Here is a 20262-nt window from a genome sequence, read left to right as displayed (position 1 = left end):
GAATTTCTCCTCTGTGGCTTTCTGTCAGATGCCTTCTGTCCCCTACCATAATTCTGTCAGATGTTCTCTGTTTCTGCAATGTTGGTGGGCTTTCTCCTTCTCCAATCACGTTGGGCATAGGATGCTGGGATGAAAGCCTGCAAGCTCAGAGAAGCAGAGAAAGTATCTAACTGACCTTCCTCCACAGCTGATGTCCTAAAAGGAAAAGAAAGTTCTCCGCCATTGTGTCTCAAAACCCCTCAGACTACATGTCCCTCCCTTCTATTTCCTGTGCATATATTTGTCTTCCTGACTTCTTCCTTCTCTCTCTATTTCTTCCCTATGTTCACTCCCTGTTAATGTGATTGCTTGCTCCACTTTTCACCTATGTCGACTTAACTTAAACCTATTTACAATAAACAGAAAGCTCTTGGATTAAAGGTAAGTGCTAGGACTCAGCCACACCACACCTTGAAACAGGGTTTTCCAGTAAATAACACAATCTCAGGGTCCACAGTGTGATCAAATATCCCATAACATGGATGGGGAGATGTACAGGAAGTAGAAGGGAGGGATATTGTTTGAAGGAGGTTGTTATTTGAGATGGCATGATGCACTGGTGGGATGTCTGTTGAGGAAGAAGGTCAGCAAGGTGCTTTCTCTGCCTCTCTGACCTAGTAGACTTTCACTCCAGCATCTGGCTCCAGAATCTTCATTGATAAAATTGGATGATTGAGATTTTGTTAAAGAAACAAAAACGACAAATTGTTTCTCAGAATTGTGTGTTCCATTATCATGACAAAAATATGGGAGATTTCCTTCCATGATACAGATAGTAAAAATCAATGATATGGTAATGTTTAAAAAGAATATTTGATGGCCTTAGAGATTAATTAGTAGGCTAAAGCACTTGAGGACTTGAATTAGATCCCTGGACCCACATGGTGGAAGAGAAGAATTAACTCCCTCAAGTTCTCCTCTGATCTTCATATTTATAGCATTGCACATATGCACTGATACACATATGCACATAAAATAAAGAGTATTATTTGCGAGGCTAGGGAGATGGCTCAGTCAAAGTGCTTGTTACCTAAACATGAAAAACCAAGCCTGAATCTAAGCACCTATATAAAAATCAAAACAAAGCAAAACAGCAGCAACAGCAAAACAGTGCAGTGCAGTGCTTGTAATCTTGGAATGGTGAAGGCAGATAGGAATCCCTGGGACTCAATGGACAGCCAAGTCTAGCTGAATTAGTGAGCCTTAGCCCTAGTGAGAGACTTTGATGAAAAGTATTAGGTTGATGTCTACTGAGTAAACACACCTGAAGCTGGCCTCCCCTCTCAATACTATAGTGTTTAATGAAGATTTGAAAACCTGCCAAGCCATTAGATATAAAAATAGAATAAGCATCTAAATGTCATTCTTTTTTAGATGAATTCTTGAAGCAATGGTTATTTTAAAATAGCTCTGGTTTAGAAAAGTAATCATAATATACATATTTCTTAAAAAGTAAAATGGCTAACCCACTGCCAGTGGGTGTCATGGTTTATTGCATTATGTTTCATTTCACGTGTAATAAAACTGCCTGAAGGAAATCATAACAAAAGGATTACCATTAGGATTTTTGTATAGGTTTTCACTGATTGTTAGTGTGAAAAAAAAGTGAGAAATCTATGTAGTTCCCCAGAAGTAATCCTGAATGCGATGTTATTCTCTAGCCGTTTTAGAGCAGTGACTCAAAATGGGAAAATCTATTTCTTTAGTGAAAAAATTAGTCAGCCTAAAGTAAGATGTGAACGCTCTATTCATTATTCAGAATATGTAACATCTTGAATATTCTCATTTAAACACATATTGCTTAGTCTCCCATGATGCAGGATGACTTCTGCAAGCACAGTAAGTTATTCACAGACAAGTAGGCAAAAATGACAATAGAGTATTTTATATATATTTGTCAAGGGTGTACATGGATTCTTATGTGCTACAAATAAAGTATTTTGTGTATCAAATGTTAATTTTTTTCTGGTGTAATAAAAATGCTTTTTTCATAGTTGAATTCCTTCCATTATTAAAGACAGAGCAGCACTTTGTGTTTGTAAAGGGGGATATGCAGGTCGTCTGGGTGGACGACCATATTTTTGTCTAACTTTCCCTGTGGAATTATTTTGCTTTTTAGGCAAATTAAGTTTGGTTGTACCCCAGTTGATAGTAAGATTTAAATCTTCTGTAGATAATGTACTTGCTCTCTTGTGTTGTCTTAATGTAGTACTGAGAGATCTCCTCGTGTTATGGTTTATATGTTCGTGACCTCTGCTTGTCTTTTGACTCTGACCGGTATAATCTTTTTCACAGATACGTGGGCTTTCCCTTCCAGTGAGACAAATAATATTCTTATGAGGAAGGGAGGGAAGAAATGTTTGAGATGGTATTTGCCCAGTGTCTGGATCTTGCAGATACGTGGGGAACTTTTTGCTAATTTTATATCCAAAAACTAATTTTCTGGAATCTGAATTATCTAATTTGACTGAGCATAGGTCGTCCATTGTTATATTCTGATAGTTGTCTGATGGAGTTTGAAATGTAGTCAATACTTTTGAATTATACTGGGGAATGCTAGGTAAAATTCCAGTTCTATTTTGTTTTAAAACCAAACCAACACCAGGAATAAAAAGTTTTGGCTCTTGCTGCTTTGACAGACGGGCGATGTCTTTGTTTGAAGTCAGCTGATGTGTTTGTCCATCCACGGCTGTGCCCTTCCAGATCAGAGGGTTATATATGACTTGTCTGTCAATAGGGCATGAATTGCATTTGTGGAATAACCAATTGTCAATGCATTTCCTGTGAAACTTGAAACAAAAATGCTATAAGTTCATCAGATGCTACTCATATAAAAATTTCCAGCCTAGTTGTATATTGAAACTATTGAACAAAGATGAAGATAATGCCAACTTCTCAAGTTTTATGAAAATATTTGAACACATTCATTTATAAATACAATGCCTGTACTGACTGATTTCCGTTTTACACTGTAAAAGGTAAGGCTCTTTCTGTAGATCACCTTCCTTGCTTTGTTAGAAACTCACCATTCAAGGTATTATTTTCATGCTAATAACTTCTAATGGAGATAATAAAAAAATTAAAAATTCATAACCAACTAGAGTTGAAAATGACTCTAGCAATCCTAACACACATTTTTGCTTACAAAGAAGTGCTATCAGGCTTAAACTTAAGTTTAAAGCTCTACATGCTTATTTAAACAATGCTATTTTGGGAAAATATGATTATTAACTTTGGCTGTCAAGTGACATTGGACTTTGATTATAGTGAGTTATGAATAATTTTCAATTATGGCATTTCTATTTTTATCTAGAGAACTGTAAAAACACATGGCACAATGTGAAGACTCTATAGGCTTTTGTATGTCACAAGTAACATAAGTACATAAAAGAAATCAGTTAAAGTGCCATTTATAGCCTAGCTAGACTGCATAAAGAAGCAAGTCCTACTAAATGCAAATTTGTCATGAGGGCAAGCTGCCTCCTCTGCAGGAACTTGTCTACCTGTGCTGTGCCAGTGAGCATCTCTGTACAGAGTACAACCGAAAAATAAAAGGGAGAACTTCAACTGCCTCTTTATTCCTGAATTTATTACTAAATTGCCTTTTAGTAAAAGTAAAGAGAAAGGGATGTGGCGTTTACCTTGTGTGTACATGGTAGCAGTCTTGTATATTGACCAAGACAAAATGACTTCAGACAAAGTCGACACTGGTACCCTGGGGCAAGCAGCTTGCTGTTCTTTGTAATCAGCAGGAGAGGCAGAGACTTTACAACATGCTTCGGTGTGTAAAACTGACTGAGTAAAGACAGACAGAGAGACCTGAATGCCCATGTTACAGATCAGAAAGCAATTCAGAGCACAAATTTGCCACATAAGTAATACAATAGAACCCAAGGTTTTCTTGAGTTAGAGATCTATGCTTGGTGTATAGATCCTGAACCCGGTAGAGCCGACATCAAAAAGAACACAGTTTAATTTAGCCACATTAAGTAGAAATATTGATGAGATTTTTGTTTATACAAAAGTCAGTAAAAAGACAACATTTTGAGGGTCATAAGCTGGAATATTTCAATTTGAGCAAATAGTTAGACATATGTTTAAAAAATAAAAACCAGTTTACATGTCAACAGATGATGTGCATAACAGTAAGCTCAAATACTCAAGGACAGTGATGTCAATTGGAAGAGGACAGTCTGTGAGAGTAGTCCATGCTTACCCCAATATTGTGAGACTAACAGTGCAATGTTAAAAGTACGGTTAACATAAAGATGATAGACTGAACTAACTGGTACTCAGTGCCATTAGAAACTGGTAAGACAGACAAGATGGTGTTTAAGAACAAAAGCAGAGTTAAGGGACCTTATTCACATCATCAACAAAAAAGTTAATGCCTCTCATTACTTTACAGATACATATCCATAATTACCCAATGTCATTCCCACAATAACATCCCAGTGTTTTAAAGATGGGAAAAATGTGAATGGACTCTTACCCTTGCTTTTCTTGAAAACATGGCATATTTGCTTCTCCTTCATTTTTAGTGTCTAAATATTTTACAACTTCCGATCTTTTTTCTACTGATCGCCATCTTTGGTTTCTTTTCTGAAATAGGCGGGGAAAAAGAGTAGATGTTACTTTGCAAATTAATAAAAACTGTTTTCTGATTAAATTAATCAAGGCTTCATGTTAACAATATCATATTGTAAAATACTCATTATAAGAATATCTACTTTACCACACTAAAATGATAAATTACTGACAAATCTCATGTCCTGCTGTGAGTTTACTAGGAATGGCTTTACATTCTTTCTCAACACTGGTTTAAGCAACAGAACACTGAGCTTTATCTATTACTTTGAATTCATTCATTTATTTTTAATTAAAATATTATTTATTTTATATGTTTGGGTGTTTTGCCTTAATGTATATTGTGTACCATGTGGATGCTTTATGCCCACAGGCCTTGGAACTAGAGTTACAGGAGAGTTTTGCGCCGCTATATGGGTCCTCTGGAAGGGTGGCAAGTATCCGGATCACTGAGAAAATCTCTGTCTTCCTCTTTTGTAAGTTCCTAATGTTGTCCAGACTGGCATCGAATAAGTCATTCTCAGCCTTTGAGTAACTGGGATTATAGTTACTCAAAAGTATGTATCACCACACCCAATATCACTCCTCCTTCAATTTTATTACTTATTTAATTTAGTGTTCTCTCTGATTCTGTCTATCTCTGTCTCCCCTGCTCCCTCTTCCAGCCCCAAGCCCATGTGTTTATATGCCATGGCTCTTGCATTGAGGACAGACATTAAATTAGAGGAGTAGATTCTCTCTGTTGACCATGTATGCCCCAGTGATTGAACTTGGGTGTCTAGGCTTGACAGCAAACACCTTTACTCACCGGGTTATCTTGCTGGGTTACCCAGTTCTTCTTAATACAAAAATATTGATTATAGCCAAGTAATGGTGGCACACACCTTTAATTCTAGCATAGGGGAGGGGAGGCAGAATCAGGTAAATCTCTGAGTTCAAAGCCAATCTGGTTTATAGAGCGAGTTCAAGAACAGTCAGGGCTACACAGAGAAACCCTGGCTCAAACAAACAAACAAACAAACAAAAATTAACTATAATTATAGATGTTTTAGCTTTATAGTTAGAAAAAGGTAACGTTACTCAGCATCACTGCACACACACACACACGAACACACATCTATTGTTAGGTTTTAATCAGTAGCCCAGATTGACTCAAAACGTGACTGTTCTGCCTTCGACTCCACAGTGCTGAGTGAGATCACAGGTCTGTGCCAGCACATCAGGCTTCAGGAGATACTTTTAAAATGCACAATTCAAAGGATCCATAAAAGTTCTATGTATTATTTGTAGGCATGAGAAATTTTAAGAGAAAACCATAATGGCTGTCAGAAATGTTATGATAAGCCTGCCCACAGGCTCGGATCTCTACAACTCATATTCAGGCTGAGGGTTACAGTGCCTGCTTGGTATTGGGAGAGAATTTATAAAGCACCAGTACAAAGGTCAGTTGCTTTGTACATACTTACAGAAGAATTCTAAATGTAATTTCTAAATTAAAAGTCAATCCCTTCCTTCTGCAGTGTTATCTGCTTTTCATGTTCTTGGATTTGCTGGTCTTTACGGCACGACAAATGGCATATCAGCTTTTGGTGGGCGCTTACCTCGCGGACTGCAAAGGCATGGGAAGGGTGGTAGCAGCTGTCAAAGCACTCCTGGCACAAGTGATACTCCACACACTCAGTGCACCTGGAACACAGCACATCAAGACACAGGAGAGAAAAACCCCATCACTGCCATTGTTTTAGGTGAGAAAGTTGACTCACATCCCAGTGAATGATCCACACATGACAAAGCCCAACCTGGTCACATTGTGAATTTGTTTCCTATTGCTTCTGTAGAGTTTCCTATACATTTTGTTAGCTTAAATAGCACCCACTGATCATCAGAGGGTTCTGTAGAATGGAAGTTTGGTGATTCTCAAGGGGATAAAGTCATGGCCCAGCTGTGCCATTTTTTGAGGCTGCAGAAAAACATGTTTGCTGGGCTGTCCTGTATTCTAAAGGCAGCTTACACTTGTGGTCCTTGTTCCATCTTTTAGGTTCACTTTTTGCCTCTCTTCCATAGCCATACTTCCTGCTTTCCCCTTCCTCTTCCACTTTCAAGAGCTTTTGTGATTATATTGAGTTTATTCAGGTCGGTATCATCCTATTTAAGGGTCAACTGATAAGAAACCGAGACCCTATGGCAAACTTGACTCCTGCTGTCATGCAGCCTGACATTCAGATTCGTGATAAGCCCATGGGTACACTTGGGAGACTGTTATTACTTTGTCTCCTCCATGTCCTTTCCATGATGCTTTCAGATCAATTTAGTCCCCAGTGATTTCTTTCTCTAGAGTGCCGTGTGACCTAAGCCCATAAGCCCATAGACAGATGATTTGTTCCGTGCTGCCTTACTCTTCAGTCATCTCACGAAGGATAGGGTTACACTTAGAATGATTCTTTGGCCACAGAATATTAATTTTTCTTTCCCATAAAATGGAAAAGATAAATATATGAAGTCTCAACAAAAACTATTAAGATAATTTTTAAATTTTAATTTTTCACAGAAACTGAATTTCAAGCTTATGCTATTTAGTAAATATTTTTCACAAAGGATTTTAGTTTCCTTGCTGCAAAATTCAGCCTTGTGAGAATTAGCCAGGTAACCTTTTTTAAATCTGAATTTTCTTGTGTTTAGAAGGTATTTCTCTGAGAAATAAGAAAAATACGCCCTCAGACATTTCAGAAGATACATGCTCTAGTTTATTTATTATTTCTATGCATGTGTGTAGATTCTTAATAATCAAGATCATGAACCAGAAATGCTGCAGTTTGCTAGATACATCAGAGTAGGCTGGGATAAAAGCTTTAAGTAACTGCACTTTAACATACATCTGAAACTTTATGAACTAACATAAAAAGATGAATCAGTTTTGTCATGACACAGTAACGAAGGGGAAACTACTGCTTACATTTAGTAGAATTTGATTTTTGGGCTGACTGAAATGTTCAGTATGTGAAGGGAAGAGTAGGAGATGGAATTACAAATGTCACAGATACAATTCTGATTTGTAATCAGTCGTTAGCCAAATCCAACGACAAGTTACGAGAAGTTTCCCTCAGATGAGACTGAGCATGGAGCAGGGAAGTACAGTCCAGAAGGAATCAACTTAGTTGTTTCCGGAAGGACAATCCTCCAGGACAGAAAACAGGCAACACCCTAGCTGAGGACTCGATCATCCTCAACAACTACAGGGCAATTGTGTTCCACCATCTTTGATAGAATCAGTTAAAGGGTGTTAACCCTTTGAGGAATATGTAAGTACAAAGTGCTAGGGATTTTTCTGGTTTGTCCCCATGGTTCCTCTTCACACCCTTCTCTCTCACACCAGACATTTGGTCCCTAAGTGTTCCAATCCACAGCTTACAACAATGTTTAAACTATTCATGCAACAGCTGCTGAAGACCATCATTCAAGCTGCTAAAACCAACATTACTGAGCTAGCCCACCTCATGCTAAAAGTCTGTGCAAGTTCTGTCCTTTTTCAAGTTAGATGCCTCTGTGGGGCCCTTTTTGGCTAGCCATTTTCCAATACTGATTTATGTTCATGATTAATTTTCTTCTATGTAGTATAGGCTTAAAATTGAAGAACAAAGGTATAAAGTACTGCTGAGGTTAAAAAAAATTTCTATTCCATCAGAAAGTTAAATTAAATATTCGATTTGGCTGATCATAGTCTAATTTCAGGAAAATAGAAAAGTATATTGATATATTTCAGGAAAATTTTAATGACGATTGAAACAAAACTTTTTTTAATATACAACTCAAAATTTTATTCAAGAAATCATAGTTACCAAGGCATAGCAATTGTATAGTTGTGGAAATTATAGGAAGGTTTGGGGTTACACATAAAACAGTCAAACTGTTTTCTCTACAAATAATGTTGTTTTTGTTAGCACTGAGGTGAATATGAATGAAAACAAAACAACACTCAAGGCAGATGGAGATACAGTTTGTTATTTGGGGTAGATGGAAGTGGATTTAAAGTTCAGCCAATCTAATCAATATCCTTCTACGACTATTAGGAGACTTTGACCATGACCTCCTCATCCGTGGTCCACAGTGTTATAGGATGTGAGATATCTTGTAATAGGACCCTGAACATGGAAACTCATCTAGGACAAAGAAATAAGAATAATGCCAGAGTTTCCAGATGTTGCTTCATAGCCAACCCATGTGAGAATGTAAAGCCAATGCTCTTGCAAAAGCAAGGAAAATAAAATGAAATCCCAAACAAGCTGTCATTGCATAAGGCAGACACAGGGCATGAAGGAGAGAGGGGGCAGTCTAAAGCGCGGGCGCACTAATGCTCAGAGCTGTGAGCATTGGAGACTTACTTGTAGCACTTCCCCTCGATTGGCAGCTGGTTACAGTTATTACAGGGAATTCCGAGGTGTTTGTCCAGTCGTTCTTTCTCAGATATAGTCATAAGTTTGTTAGAGTTTTTGAACTCCTCCAGGATAACTTTTAATGGTGCAAACTCTTCTCTGCACAGCGGACATTTTACCATGGAATTGTCCGACCCTGTGTCTTGATAGTTAGCTAATATCCGCATGCACTTGATATGAACATTATTGCCGCAACCAAATCTATCAGAAATAAAATTCAAGTGTTATCACTCATTGTATATACTTGTTATAAATATTTAAGTAAATTAAAGGCCTCTCTGGGAAATCTTTATTCCTTATAAGATGTACTTCAAACTGATTTCTAGATATCGCTGAACTACAAACAGACAAAAATCTAATCTACCATCTTTTCTAGAATTTCAAATATAAATTTTCCCTTTAGAGAAAATGATGAAAGATTTACATTATAAAATTAATTTTCACTCATAAGACCATAATAAGTGTAGCTTCAACACAAATGAAAGTTAAGACGTTAATTCTTTCAACAGAGGGGGGTTGATCCTATCCTCCTTTTCTCTCTTTTGCTTTATTGAGAAATCATGAGACATCGTAAACATGTGAGCAGTCTCTGGGGAGAAGAAATAATGTTTAGGAAAGTAGTTTGTGCCTTTTGAGTATTCGATAAATACAGCCACATGGAAACGTGCAAAATAAGAGTCATCTGTGTGGCAAGTACACAGGAGACAAAAAAACAAAGAAGAGATTTAATCAGCAAACGGCACCCTCTAAAGTCCAGCTTGAGTGCCATGAAAAGTAGTATGACGTTTGCTCACTAAGTAAAAAATATTGATCACCTTAAATTGGAAGATAGAGTTTCTTAAAAATCGAAAAGAACATTTACAACTGTAAAGTAAAACAATCTTTACATGCAGAAGATATTGTTGTCATCACATCATTTCCCCTGTAAAAAGAAAAAAACCAAGGACTGGAGAGCTGGGAAAAGGTGTGCAGTGGTCGGGGTAGTGAGCTCATCGCTGCAACACACTAAGTGAAAGGAGAAGAATCAACTTCCACAGTTGCCCTCTGACCTTCACATGTGTCAAGGCATGTGACTCTACCCACCTACCAAATCAATCAGTTAATCAGTCAATCAATAAATGTAAAAAGGGCTTAATAAAAAAAAAACCCAAAGTCTTCCTATTCTTAATGAATTAAAGCAGAGGGAGGAATAACTATGGACTGGTACTTTCAATTTTTACCTTTAAAACATAGCCTAGAGATATTTAGGAGAGCAGGAGTTCTCACAAGATACATACTAGGAAACAAAAGAACACAAAGGAAATAAACGTTAGACTCAGAGGAGGCTTTTATTTTTTTCTATCGAGGAATCTCACAGTGTAACTTCCCAGGAATATTAATGGAGAATTTTCATAAGACTTTAGAATACAAAGGCAAAGGCATCGTCACCTGCAGAAGGTGACAGGGAGCTTTTTCTCCAGCAGCACCTCTTGACAAATAGGGCAGATATCCCCTGCACTGACGTCCTTCTGCTTAAGGTAGCCATCTTCTTCCACGTGTGCAGTCTCAGCACGTGCTCTAAGTTGTGGAGTTTGGATCTGATGTATCCCCCGGAGCAAGTCGTTTATTTCTCCTTCAGTTAGACCCAGCTGGAAAGCAGCTGATGAAAAATGTTGAAGCATTAGAATTTGGTGGCAAGAAAGGAAACACAAGAATATAGTAACAGGCTGAGTTATCGTTTTCTTTCAAATATGAGAAAGACAGGACTAGTTGTAACGTTCTAGTCACGGTGACCACTTCTTTGTGTTCTAATTGGAGGAAAATGGCTAGAAAAGAGCAATTTACAGAAGCAATACAATTGCCTTCCACCACCTTGTTACTGAAGTTAGTACAGCCTGCATCACGGGCTAGGGGTATGATAATATTACCCTGGGATTGTCATGGTGCTGACATTTGGTCCTTTCATGTGCCGGAAACAAATACTTTGTCAATATACAGCAGTCTTAAAATAAGGGCGGGAGATATGGCTCATTAGTTAAGAGCATGTATTGAACTTGCAGAGGACACAGGTTCACTTCCCAGTACCCTTGCAATTCCAGCTTCAGAGATTCCAACAGCCTCTTCATGGCCTCAGTGGACACCCCCACGTCGGTTGTACACCCATAGAGACACAAACACATACACAAATATAAATGAAGAAAATGAACAAAAGCTTGAATGAGTTAATCCACAGGAAGAATACATAGAGAAAACAGGGGCATATGGATATGTACACATGGCTAGTGTTGCACAATAGAGAGGGGGCTGTCTATTAGATAATACTTGTGGCTTTTTTCTGTTTTATTTTTGTATCCCTGAGGAGAGAGCTTTTGTCATCTCTGTCATGAGAGTCTTAGACACTGCCATTGCCTGTACCCTTGGGATGCACATTCTTGAGTTATGAATTTCTCACCTCTTGTTGCTCCTACAAACAACTGTGTTGTATGTCATTTTAGTCTTAGAAGTTGCAGTTCTTTCTCCCCATCCAGGGCTCCTTCCCCTGTGTGCCTTCTCTCCCTAACATAGCACAGTTTAAATTCTGGTTGTTAGTCTCCTGAGTTCTGTTTATGTTGTGTATTTTAAATACATTTAAGTTAAATATTATAGGCAGGGGTGTGAAAGCTCTTGTTTTCTTGGAAAGATCCCCCAATTAAACACTGAAGGAACTGCAAAAAATGATATTTCTGTTTCAATACAGAAACCTTTTGTTTCTTGTCTGGGGTGGTGTGGCAGGCGCAGGTGGGCTGTTGGAGAAAAATCAAACTTTAATTACCCAGTACTTGGAGGAGGAGTGCTATTTGTTATAGAGAAACAGCAACATCTGCTATCTTTAGAAAAGAAAAAGGAGAATATAAAAAAGAAAATGAACAAAGGATTAAGAATTTCACAAAAGATTACATTTAAGAATTTCACAAAAGAGGCTGCCCAGAAACAGTTCTGTGTGGTATAACATGAATGAAACAGGAATAGAAGCACCGCCAGATCACACGGAAAAAACAGTGTATGAGACCAACAGTAATGTCCTGTAAGACAAGAGCAAGGGAGCTAGCCTTGTCTAACAACCTCAATCTATATAAGAGTAAAATTTTACTTAGTTACTGTTCTTACGGTCTTGAGAATATGAGGCAAGCAAATCAGTTGCATATTTATTATGTTTTATTTAGTGTGTATGTTCGTCTCATATTTTAGCCAACCTCTCTTCTGATTCTAAGGAGATTTACAAGGCTACCATTCAGCCCTTCATTTTCTATGTGTATTCCTTTGAGCATAAATTATCCTTCGGCTGTTTATGGGAATAAAACTAAAAAATTCTTTCAAAATTGTTTCAGAAATGACAGCTCTTTGAACGTGTGTTCCTTGCATTCTGTATGCTTTCTCTGTGGCTTCTTCCTACGGTTAAAGCGATTTCTTCTCTTTTTGTGTGCACTGTCTCAGCCTTTTCGAATAATCTTTTTCTAATAATGGCAGTAGTTTTTTGGAATTTCTTTTGCTGGCTCTCCTGTCGTTTTTGTTACTGTGGCGTCTGCATGTGTTGCTGTAGTGTGGAGGATGGAGTTTGGTTTGAATTGATCATCTCTGCATCACCACACAGTTGTCTCAGTAAACTACTGAAGGAATTTCTTTCATCCTCTTTCAATTAGTTCTTTGAATTAGAACAAGAATAACACAAAGACATTAAATCAAATCTATGAAATAAATAATAATGAGTGAAAGTATAGACTTTCTATCCTTAAAATGTTTTTGGAGGCATTTGGAATTTGCGCATAGGAATGTTTGACATGTGAGAGTGAAAACAATCTCTTGCTTAATTTAGTACACATGAATAAATCACTACCAATTTGCATCTGCTTTTACTTATATTTTCTATGACCTAGTCTGTAATATCCTAAAGTTACAATAATATTAAGAGGTCAAAATGTTTCTCTGTATTTTTATTTCTAGTAGAGACTTTAAGTATGTGGTCAATATCTTTAAGTTCTATTAAACATGAACCTAAAACACACCAAAATATTGATGCACTTCTGAACTCATGGTAAATCAGTGAAAGTATTTAAAAGAGCAATTTGTATGACAAGCAAACAAAAATTTTTAATATGACTATTAAAATTAATTACTTGCTAGTCTCCAAAATTAAAATAAGAAAGTGTCATACAAAAGAATATAATAAGTAGAAGTGAAATAAATATTGAATAATAGGAAGTTGATTTTGATATGCTATAGTGAGTGGAACATCGGCCATTTGGCAAATTTACAACAAACACCTAGAATTGAAAATAGAAAGTGATAGAAATTGTGTGGGAAAAGCAGAATACAGAATTCAAACAAAATAGGTCTATGTATTTTTACATTTTTTTAGTGTGTGTGTGTGTAATCATAAAAGCAACATATAAAATAAATTTCTATATATTCTTATGTGAAAATTTGAGTTTCTTTTTAAATCTTTTTTATTTATCAATGAATAATTTAACAGATGACTTTACACACCACTGAGTTCAAAAGAAACCACTCGATGATATATTTAAGTTTGATTAGAAATATACTTTTGGGAGAAACAGAGTTCAATGTTCAAAATATTTATTTCAGTTAGGAAGTATAAAGTTTCAAAATTAATGTATACAGTCAATATAAATCATTTAATAATTTAATACTTTCTGTACTAATAGAAAAATAATGGCTTTTGCTTCACCAAGTATATAGTACTTGAAATATTAGAATGATCCATTGTTAAATGCTGTTTTTGAAGTGAGAATGTGCCTAATACACACACTTAAAGCTATGCTGTCTAATATTTTAGCCACTGGCCATAGGAACTGTCATATGCCTGGATTTAGCTAATATGTCTGGAAAAAAGTGAAGTAGATTTTTTGTTGTTTATGTTTACAGCTGATCATCTGCAGTTAACAATGTTTTTATGAGTATGTTTATGATGACTTGGGTATTATGTAAGTCTGTATTTTCTTTTCGTAATTTATTTTTAAGTTAGCATATGAAGTAATAGGTTTCCTTGTGATATTTTCATACACTGGACTACAAGCAGATCTAATGTTAGCAACTGAAATATAGTACTTGAGAACAGATCCTGAGAATTATAAAACACATTAGATTTTGAAGACAAAACAAAGACGAAAGAATAGTGTTTTTAATTTCTATTCTAATTGCACAAGGACAGTTTATTTTGCTGTATTAGCTTGAAATATGGTTTTTCATTATTTCTCAGTTTCTTTTTGATTCTTATAAAACTGAAACTACAAAATTGCACATATGGCTTGTCTTACATTTCTGTTCTTCAACTGAAACATGGAAGCTTGTGACTATCATATGGAAAGACAATATTAATATCCGTACGAATATCAGACTTTTAGAGAAAGTCAACATTTAACTTAATGTTGAAATAGAAAAAAATATATGTATGAGGCTATACAACCTTGTCAACACGCAGAAAGGATTTGCAGAGGTGACTGAGGAGGCACAAAACAGTGAAGCTGTTGAGAACAGGAGTAAGGAGGTGGAATACTGGTAAGAACACCACAGCTAGGAAACCTTAGGAAAAAGTGGGGTGGAGAATAAACAGGGTCGGGAGAAGGACTAGACACGGAAGAGTATGAGAAGACAAATGAAGAATCTCATGATTTCTAGGTTCAGTAAGGAAATAAAATGGGAAGTCAGAGTGGGTGATGGCTTGACGAATGCCCAGCCTAGGCTCATATATTTGAATGCTTAGTCTCCTGGTAGTCCTCTTTGATCAGATTAGAAGGATTAATAAGTGTGGCCCTGTGGGAGCACGTGGGTCACTGGATGAGGGCTTTGAGGTTTCAAAAAGCTCATGCCTGGGCTAGTGTCTCTCTGCTTTCAGATCAGGATGTAGCTCTCAACTGCAGTACCTGCCTGCTTACTGCCTTGATGAGAATAGGCCAAGTTACTGAAGCTGTAACCAGGCCCCTTGGTCATGGCATCTCTTTACAGCAATAGGACAGTGACTGAGACAGTAGGTGACATCTGACATATGAGAGCAAAACATGGATCAGGGAAATCTGCTGCTCAAAATGTCCATGGGGCCTTCAAAATGAACTTTCCAGAAAGCAACTGGAAATGATGGTCTGTGGCTAAGTGGGAATCAGCAGTACAAAATTAACAGCTGGAGTTGTAAAAAGCAGGAGACATTTCTGACAGACTGTGTAGACTTAAGTGACTAAGAGGAAACTACATGTGAAAACACCAATGTTAATTTATTTTTTAACATAACATTAAGATATATTTGTATAATAGTTGGGGTTGGGGAATGAATTTGCCTAAATAAAAGTGTTGAATTAAAAAATTTAAATGAGATTGTCACTTTGACTTTTCATGTATATTATGAACATTAATTACTAAAATTTGAAATTTAGTCCTTAGGTTGAATACCAAACAACTCCTCAGTTATAGATATTACTTTTGTACAAACAACAGTATCTATATAATATAAGATAGTTTTCTTCTATTTATGAGGTCATTAGAACCAAATTTTAGTAATAAAAAATGTGTAAAAACATTTTTTCACAAAAATTTCAGCCAAATTATTTTTCTAGGTTTTTTTTTTTTTGAGACAAGGTTTCACGATCTAGGTCTGACTGTACTGGAACTCACGTTGTAGACCAGGCTGGTCTTGAACTCACAGAGTTCTGCCTGTCTCAGTCTCCTGAACACTGGGATTAAAGGCATGTACCACCATGCCTGATTTAGCAAAGGTAGTTTTGAATGTATGTGTCATGGTAGTTCTGGGACCTGAAAATTTTTACTTATTCCATACAAATTTTGTATATAAAACCACTATGAATCTTTGCTTGGAATAAGGAAAGTTATTTTCTTCCAAATAACACCATTGTTTCATCTCTGCTTTTTTTTTTTTTATTAAAATCTTGTGCAAACTTTCAAGAAAACATTTTTTTAAATTTGGGTCAGCTTTTATGTACTTTTATTATTAATGTATGCCTACTCCTTCACGTGAGCATGCGCCAATTGTACATGTGGAGTTCAGAAGACATTTCAAAGGTTGAGTCTCTCCTCCCACTATGTTCAGGGACTGAACGCAGGCCTTCAGGCTTGCCCTGCAAGCAGTTCTACCTGCTGAGCCATCTCTGTGATCCTCATCCATGTTTTTATTAAGAATCTGACTTTGAGTGGGATATATCAACTTGTATTTTTACTTAAGATGGAACTGAACTTTCTGAACTGCAAGAAGTTTGGGAAGAGATAGTTACTTGATTCTTTAGGGAAAATAGGCATTCAAGTTTAGAATATGTTTAAATGAAAGGTTCATAGTTTTATTAATTTCAAATTAGTAAAGGATTAGAAAATAAAAAGTCAGAACTTACATTCATGATTCCTTGGAAGCTTGAATTTTTTCAATAACACCCTAATAGTCACAAGTAGAAAAAAAATTAAAGCATTTATTTGGATATAATCTTAAAACATTGTTTGAACATGTGAACTATAAAGAGAATTATTTAATGCAGAAAATATTATAAATAAACTTAATCAATTTTCTGTTAATTATAGTTATGTTTTAAGGTGAGTTGATGTAATATTGACAGGCAAATTATGTCATGCTAAAGGGATTGATTAGAGAGAGGATGCTTTTATTTCTCAAGACAAGACACAATCCTTCCAGGAATAGTGAAGAAATACAGGGATTGCCAATACTTCCTTCAGCCTCCTTAAAAGTGAATGTCACGTGACTGTTTTTCCACATCTACCATTTTAACGTTCAGTAGAAAACTTTCAAATCTCACTAAAACTGTGACTTTAAAGAGCACAAAAACACATATTTTAAAAAATATATAGTAAATGTCCTTCAGTATTAATTACATTAATATATGTTATACACTTGGATAATATTTCCACTTAGTTTATGTTTAAAATACTATATGAAATGAGTTATAGTATATTAAAAGCAGAAAGGAATAACCATACCCTGTCCTGTCATAAAATAATATTGGAAATACTGTAAGTATTATGATGGCACACCATACATTTGAAAGGCCAATATATTTATCTTTCTTTCAGGTAGAACCAGTAGCCTATGTTGACAGATGTTTAATAAAGAGTGACCAAAATGGAACAGTCCCAAACCGGGTAAGTAAGCTGAAAGGAGGCCCCTGACACATATGCAGCAGGCATGCAGCTCAATCTCCATGTGGGGCTCCCAGCAACAGGAGTGGGAGGCTGTCCCTAAAGCTGTAGCCTGACTATGGTATCGATTCCCCAACAGGGCTGCCTTGTCTGGCCTCAGTGGGAGAGGATGTGCCTAATCTAGCAGAGATAGGACAGGGTGGGAGGATACCCAAGGGGGGCCCTAACCTTTCAGAGGATAAGCAGAGGGGGGATGGCCTCTGTGAGTCAGGGGGCAAGGAGAAGGGCAGAGTTTGGGATATTGTTTAAAAAGTTGAAAACATAAACAGCAATGACAATAAGACCCCAAACTAACCAACCAACCAAAAAGAAAGCAAAAGATATAGGTATGTGCTATTATGCCTGGTTATAGATTAGAAGGATGTATTTACTGGGGTTGCAGAGATGGCTCAGTGGTTAAAAGCACTTGTTCTTGCAGAAGACGTGGGTTCAACTCTCCACATCCACATGGCAGTTCAGAACCATCTGTAACTTCTGTTCCAATGAATCCAACATCTTCTTTTGATCCCCATGGGCACCAGAAACACACGATGCAATTGCGTACATACGGGCAGGCAAAACACACACACACACACACACACACACACACACCCCTAAGTTTTTTTTTAAAGGGTGTATTTACTGATTTGTTGATGTGAGTATAGGAAGGCAAAGCAAACTTAAGTAGGGCCTCCTAACTAAATGGTGAGGTTGTCTTCTATGTGTGGAAGATAATTATCCAATGCAGTATTCCTTAACACTGTCCAAGTTTCAGATTTGAGAAGGATCCTTCAATTAGAGTCCTCATTTTTATCTCAAAATATTTATATTGAAAATGAAAAAATGTCTGAAACCTGACATATAGGAAACAACACAATTTTCATGACAGTGTTTCAAGAGACAGGAAGTTGTTGAAGACAATAATGTTTCAAGAGTAAGCATAGATTTGATAGTTAGATTTCACATTTGTGCACATAATATGTTTTAATATTTTGCTACTTTATATTATTAAATGTTTCTCAACTGGTTTATTCATTTTCCAGACTGAAATGGAATACTTGCAATCCTAAGAAACATGCTCGTAAATTATGGCCATTTTAGATTTTAATTCTGTCAATATCAAACTTTTTTATTCTTGGTGAATTCAAACCATGAACAACAGTAATGAATATTTCTTTGTGGAGGACCATTGCTAACAGTTACTCACCAGCATATGTGCTTACATAGTTCCCCCCTCTTCAGAAACGTGGGACAGCTGCACTCATGTGGGTTTCCAAGCAAAACCTTTAAAGTAAAAGTAAAATAAATAAATAAATAAATAAATAAATCCTGTTAAGAGTTAGGATAAACTAAATCGATAAAATAACTAGATTAAAAGAGATTTAAATTATTGATTCGTTTAGTGGCTCTGAACATTGAATATGACCGAACAGGGCCTTCTGAAAAACATTCTCTCTTAACATTAAAACTAGGTTTCTAATCCTTTATTCATGCCCTTAGTTAACAACTGGCGCTGTGAATTAACACATTTTCTAAAGGTCATCTATCCTTAGGTGAAATTAAATCTAAAATTAAAAGCTCTCCCTCCAAATCATTACTTTTTTTCCCCCAAAGGATAGAGTTAAATGGCTTTTTCAAAATGGCTTGCTCACTTTGATTATTTATCTATTGATTTATTGGTTGATTGGCTTTTGCATTTGAATTTTACTTTTGGTAGAGAGGATTAGTTTTATTCAAGACCATATACGCTAAAACTGTTAAACTCAATAAATCAGCAAACCGAAAAAAGCAAGCTTTGAACAAAGTACAGAGTGATAAACTGTATCCAGTACTCTTAACTATGAGGCAACAAATTTAAAATTTCTAAAGCAACAGGGAAGGAAATGTTCAGTGGCTCATTTTTGACAGACAAGAGCAGAACATGTAAATATGAAACATCTGTTCTCTATTAACAAAATGAAATGGAACTCTTACACACACACACACACACACACACACACACACACGCTTTCAAAGTATCAACATTTAAACTACCCTTGCAGCTGTTACCGTTTTAAAAGTGAGCAAAAAAGAAAATGATTATAGAAACTATTATAGAGAAACTGATTTTAATGAGCAAATATTTAGAAAATAGTAGGGTTCTCATCTGATTTACAGGGCTGGTGAACAAGGCATCCAGGAATACATACCACAAACTAAATATTCATATAACCCTCTCCTATATTTGTTTTTAATATTAAAACTCAAGGTCCACCATTTTACAAGAATTGGATGCAATTCGAGTTCCTAACTATCAAGGAAGAGCATTTTCTGGCAAACACTATTTCCTTTTGTAATGTGCTCATTTTTAAAGTCTGGGAGCACTTGTGAGAATAATTCCTCTTATGAGGCCTGTCTGTTTGCAGGAATTGGGAAGTTGGCTTCGGGCACCTCCCCTACCCCGCCCCCTCCCGCCCTTCTCCTAATCCCCATCCCCCAATCCCCAAGGGAGATAGGCGGTGCGGTAGTTACTCGGAAATCCCCGTTTTCTGGCTCCTCCTCCCTCAGTAGAAAGCCTGTGGGGCCGATCTGTCGTAGGAGATAGATGCTGCTGTTCAGTGCCTGGTCTTGCTGCCAGCTGAGGCTCTCGCTTAAATGTCTTCGCTTTTCCGAGGCTTTACAGCCTCCGCGAAGCATCCCTGGCGGCTGTGGCGCCTCTACGTTAAGCTTTCTGAGGCGCCTTGGGTCTCTATGGCAACAGCGTGCAGCACAGTTGCTGTGGTAACGGTAGTTCTGTCCTAGGCGCCCCAACTTGCTCTGTTCTAGTTGGGGCTGGAGAAATTTTCGAAGTCCATGCTTAGACTTTCAAACCTGAGGTCACAGGTACAGCTGCAAACTTTGTATTCTTTTTGCTTTTATTTGCTCACAGGCCAGACTGTCGATATGCACATTAGGGCATTCTCAGTCCCAGTTACAGAGCGAGTGCCAGAGAATAAAGTTATGTTCTGTGAATTTCTCTTTCATAATAAAAAAACTCACCGTGATTGTTGATATTCCACAT

The 20262-nt window shown here is 36.8% G+C and overlaps 1 protein-coding gene across 1 annotated transcript; it reads right to left on the bottom strand.

The window, feature by feature from the left end:
* Positions 1-1913: 1913 nt before the first annotated feature.
* Zswim2 (zinc finger SWIM-type containing 2) lies at positions 1914-20010 on the bottom strand. The gene is made up of 9 exons (XM_028763080.1): positions 19734-20010; positions 18430-18506; positions 16427-16467; positions 10485-10695; positions 9006-9257; positions 6228-6312; positions 4532-4641; positions 3681-3834; positions 1914-2828 (listed from the first exon to the last, which is right to left on the bottom strand). The coding sequence occupies exons 1-9, from the start codon at positions 19896-19898 to the stop codon at positions 2028-2030; spliced, it is 1896 nt and encodes a 631-aa protein (XP_028618913.1). The 5' UTR covers positions 19899-20010; the 3' UTR covers positions 1914-2027.
* Positions 20011-20262: the final 252 nt, after the last annotated feature.

Source organism: Grammomys surdaster, unplaced genomic scaffold (assembly GCF_004785775.1).
Source record: "Grammomys surdaster isolate TR1022 unplaced genomic scaffold, NIH_TR_1.0 136, whole genome shotgun sequence".
In the NCBI taxonomy this organism is placed as follows: Eukaryota; Metazoa; Chordata; class Mammalia; order Rodentia; family Muridae; genus Grammomys; species Grammomys surdaster.
The sequence above is the reverse complement of the archived record's forward strand: the minus strand, read 5'-3'. Positions and strand labels throughout refer to the sequence as shown.

Coding starts and splice junctions, on each gene's coding strand:
- Zswim2 (XM_028763080.1), bottom strand. CDS start 19,898: ATGCTTCGCGGAGGCTGTAAAGCCTCGGAAAAGCGAAGACATTTAAGC. Junction 9,258..10,484: donor CTCCCTGTCACCTTCTGCAG/GTGACGATGCCT, acceptor TATTTCTGATAG/ATTTGGTTGCGGCAATAATG. Junction 2,829..3,680: donor TGCTACCATGTACACACAAG/GTAAACGCCACA, acceptor TTTTGTTTCAAG/TTTCACAGGAAATGCATTGA.